We start from the raw sequence: 4,014 nt of genomic DNA, 5'->3' as shown, positions 1-4,014 counted from the left end.
ACAATAATTGGAAATGTACAACATGCAGGCAGGAAAAAAGATAAGCACGCTTGATCAGAATGTGAGAGCAGAGGGAAAGCTTCTTAAGAAACGTTGGCAGAAACAGCAAGAGCCAAAAACAATGGAGGTGCAGCCAATGAAAAAAAATTATGTGCTTACAGAAGAGAACTTTCAAGGAGGATTTTTGCTTGAGCTTCAACGGAATAGCGATCTCAGGGAATACAACAGCAAACTCCAAAAGAGGAATATTGACACGGAGAATGCAGAAACGCTAATTAAAAACAGGGAAAGACAGCAAGAAATGGTTGAACATGAAAACCGCAAGTATGAAAGTCAGATGCGGTATGGACAGAGAACTGAAGAAATGGTGCACCAAAGAAAGACCGAGCGATCAGAAAGGGACAGGAAACTCCAGATGCGCAACCAGATTGTTGCAGACAATCTGGCAGCCTCAAACAAGGACCAGGCTACTGCTATGGCCCTGAAGGAGGAGCAGAGACTTGCTAAAGATGTGGCTAAAATAGATGCTAAAGACGCAGAGCGGCTGAAACAAAAGAAGGATGAGAGAGCTGCAATGCATCAGTCAAATTCTGCTAGCAATCAGTTAACGATAGGGTTGAAAAAGCAGAGGGAACAAGATGAACGTCAGCTCTGTATGAACCAGCTGCAGATGGACAAAAACGCTGACGGGTTGTTCATGGAAGAAACCAAAGTGAAGGCTCAGAAAACCAAAGAGAACAACATCCAAGTGAGTAAATTCAATGCCAACATGGCAAGTCAGAAACAAGCCCACCTTCAGCAGCTGAAAAGGGAAGAACATGAAGCTGAAGCCAGGAATGCAGAACAGACTGCTATGGAGGAGAAACAATTCCAGCAGCGTGTGCAGCATGATCTTCACAAGGCTTCAGAGAAGCTACAGAAGAAACGTGGAGAACTCCAGAATTTGCAGCTCAGCAATAAAAAGACTACCCACCTCCCACCCATTTCCAAAGAAAGATTAACTGTAAAGGGTCAGACTTGCCTCTCCTCTTCACCTGATGACTCTGAGGTTCAGGTGCCCTCTACAATTGCACCATATCCTTGCCTCCCACCAATTTCCAAAGCAGTTAACAACCGAGGAGAACATCATCCATTTTTGCATGAGCTTCAACGGAATAGCGATCTCAGGGAATACAACAGCAAACTCCAAAAGAGGAATATTGACACGGAGAATGCAGAAACGCTAATTAAAAACAGGGAAAGACAGCAAGAAATGGTTGAACATGAAAACCGCAAGTATGAAAGTCAGATGCGGTATGGACAGAGAACTGAAGAAATGGTGCACCAAAGAAAGACCGAGCGATCAGAAAGGGACAGGAAACTCCAGATGCGCAACCAGATTGTTGCAGACAATCTGGCAGCCTCAAACAAGGACCAGGCTACTGCTATGGCCCTGAAGGAGGAGCAGAGACTTGCTAAAGATGTGGCTAAAATAGATGCTAAAGACGCAGAGCGGCTGAAACAAAAGAAGGATGAGAGAGCTGCAATGCATCAGTCAATTTCTGCTAGCAATCAGTCAATGATAGGGTTGAAAAAGCAGAGGGAACAAGATGAACGTCAGCTCTGTATGAACCAGCTGCAGATGGACAAAAACGCTGACGGGTTGTTCATGGAAGAAACCAAAGTGAAGGCTCAGAAAACCAAAGAGAACAACATCCAAGTGAGTAAATTCAATGCCAACATGGCAAGTCAGAAACAAGCCCACCTTCAGCAGCTGAAAAGGGAAGAACATGAAGCTGAAGCCAGGAATGCAGAACAGACTGCTATGGAGGAGAAACAATTCCAGCAGCGTGTGCAGCATGATCTTCACAAGGCTTCAGAGAAGCTACAGAAGAAACGTGGAGAACTCCAGAATTTGCAGCTCAGCAATAAAAAGACTACCCACCTCCCACCCATTTCCAAAGAAAGATTAACTGTAAAGGGTCAGACTTGCCTCTCCTCTTCACCTGATGACTCTGAGGTTCAGGTGCCCTCTACAATTGCACCATATCCTTGCCTCCCACCAATTTCCAAAGCAGTTAACAACCCTTTAACTGCTAAGGTTCCAGCTACAGGAGGGCGTCGTGACAGACCCCCCCCGGATCGCAGACACTTATCTCCAGATACTTCGCAGCCAACGCCCAAACGTGGCAGGCCTAAGATTGAGAAAGAGCCACAGGGTGACAGACCCCCCCCGGATCGCAGACACTTATCTGCAGATACTTCGCAGCCAACGCCCAAACGTGGCAGGCCTAAGATTGAGAAAGAGCCACAGAGTGGCAGATCCCCCCCGGATTACAGATACTTATCTGCAGATACTTTTCAGCCAATGCCCAGACGTGGCAGGCCTAAGACTGAGAAAGAGCCACAGAGTGGCAGATCCCCCCCGGATTACACCTACTTATCTGCAGATACTTTTCAGCCAATGCCCAGACGTGGCAGGCCTAAGAAGAAGAGACGGCTGCAGCGTCACAACGTGGAGCAGCCCTCTGAACATCGCTGTCCTCGCTACAACGTGAAACCTCACCCCCCCCCTCTGGGCTATAAATATGTAAACAAGCAGAGGAACAAAATGAAATAAGATGACCAGCCAGACCAACTTACTTAATTCCTGTCCCATCTCCTCATTTAACCACTTTTGTTGTTTGCACCGCTTCCTTACTGTCAGGTTCTGATTCATTCCAGACCTTTCTTTGAGGGATTGATGGGTTTACGCCGGGTGCTCCGGTTTCCCCCACTCAATTATCCAGGTGAAATTAGCAAAAATATATTGCTAATTTTAGCTGGATAATGGGGAAAAAAACAAGTCAGCGGCAACAAATATACAATTTCTGACCTCATATTTTCATCTCTGACATTCCCTTTTCCTCTTCATCTTTCCCTTCATTTTAATCTGTTTTAATTATTCTGCTGACTGCAAGTTTTCCTTCCATTTTGTTTTAGGACACCATGCAGTCTCAGTGCTTAGCACTGGTTCCTTACAGTCAGGTTCTGGTTCATTCCAGACCTTTCTTTGAGGGATTGATGGGTTTACGCCGGGTGCTCCGGTTTCCCCCACTCAATTATCCAGGTGAAATTAGCAAAAATATATTGCTAATTTTAGCTGGATAATGGGAAAAAAAACAAGTCAGCGGCAACAAATATACAATTTCTGACCTCATATTTTCATCTCTGACATTCCCTTTTCCTCTTCATCTTTCCCTTCATTTTAATCTGTTTTAATTATTCTGCTGACTGCAAGCTTTCCTTCCATTTTGTTTTAGGACACCATGCAGTCTCAGTGCTTAGCACTGGTTCCTTACAGTCAGGTTCTGGTTCATTCCAGACCTTTCTGTGAGGCATTTACAGGTTTACGCCGGGAGCTTCGGTTTCCCCACTCAATTATCTGGGTGAAATTAACAAAACCCAATGCTAATTTTCGCTGAATAACCAGAAAGGTTAATAATTAAATAAATAAATGTACATATCAAAATAAAAAGAGAAAATACAAGTAAATAAATATCTAATATTTGTATTTCATGTAAAACCAGAAATCGATAACCCTGTTCAAAAATCAAATGCTGCGATAGATAAATATATTTAAATAATAATAAGTCTATAAAATTAGAAATCACAAGATAAAATCCAGACTGAATAAATGGGTTTTCAATTTTACTGAAATAATGACTACAGATACAGAGATAGATTTAACTCTTACAAACCTATATCTATAGAGCTATAGATCTTATGATCAGGCAAATTTCCTTTGCCTGTGGCGCTGGTCTTCATGTCTCCTCTTGTTGTTACCTACCATGGAAGCTTTGGAAACCATAAGAGAGCGACTTACACAGGACGACTCCCTCCAGGACAGAACAAAACTCAGACCAGAACACATATGCCAACTTCTGGATTTGTGCCTAAACACCACATATTTCCAGTTCAATCGCAAATTTTACAGACAGAAACATGGCTGTGCCATGGGTTCACCAGTATCTTCCATTTTGGCCAATGTATACA

At 43.5% G+C, this 4,014-nt stretch overlaps 1 protein-coding gene across 1 annotated transcript; it reads left to right on the top strand.

The window, feature by feature from the left end:
* Positions 1 to 1,170: 1,170 nt before the first annotated feature.
* LOC124057693 (involucrin-like) lies at positions 1,171 to 2,954 on the top strand. Its single transcript, XM_046386180.1, has 2 exons — positions 1,171 to 2,141; positions 2,238 to 2,954. Exons 1-2 carry the CDS (start codon positions 1,253 to 1,255, stop codon positions 2,597 to 2,599), a joined length of 1,251 nt encoding a protein of 416 aa, XP_046242136.1. The 5' UTR covers positions 1,171 to 1,252; the 3' UTR covers positions 2,600 to 2,954.
* Positions 2,955 to 4,014: the final 1,060 nt, after the last annotated feature.

The sequence above is a fragment of the Scatophagus argus genome, chromosome 4, assembly GCF_020382885.2.
Source record: "Scatophagus argus isolate fScaArg1 chromosome 4, fScaArg1.pri, whole genome shotgun sequence".
In the NCBI taxonomy this organism is placed as follows: domain Eukaryota; kingdom Metazoa; phylum Chordata; class Actinopteri; family Scatophagidae; genus Scatophagus; species Scatophagus argus.
The sequence above is the reverse complement of the archived record's forward strand: the minus strand, read 5'-3'. Positions and strand labels throughout refer to the sequence as shown.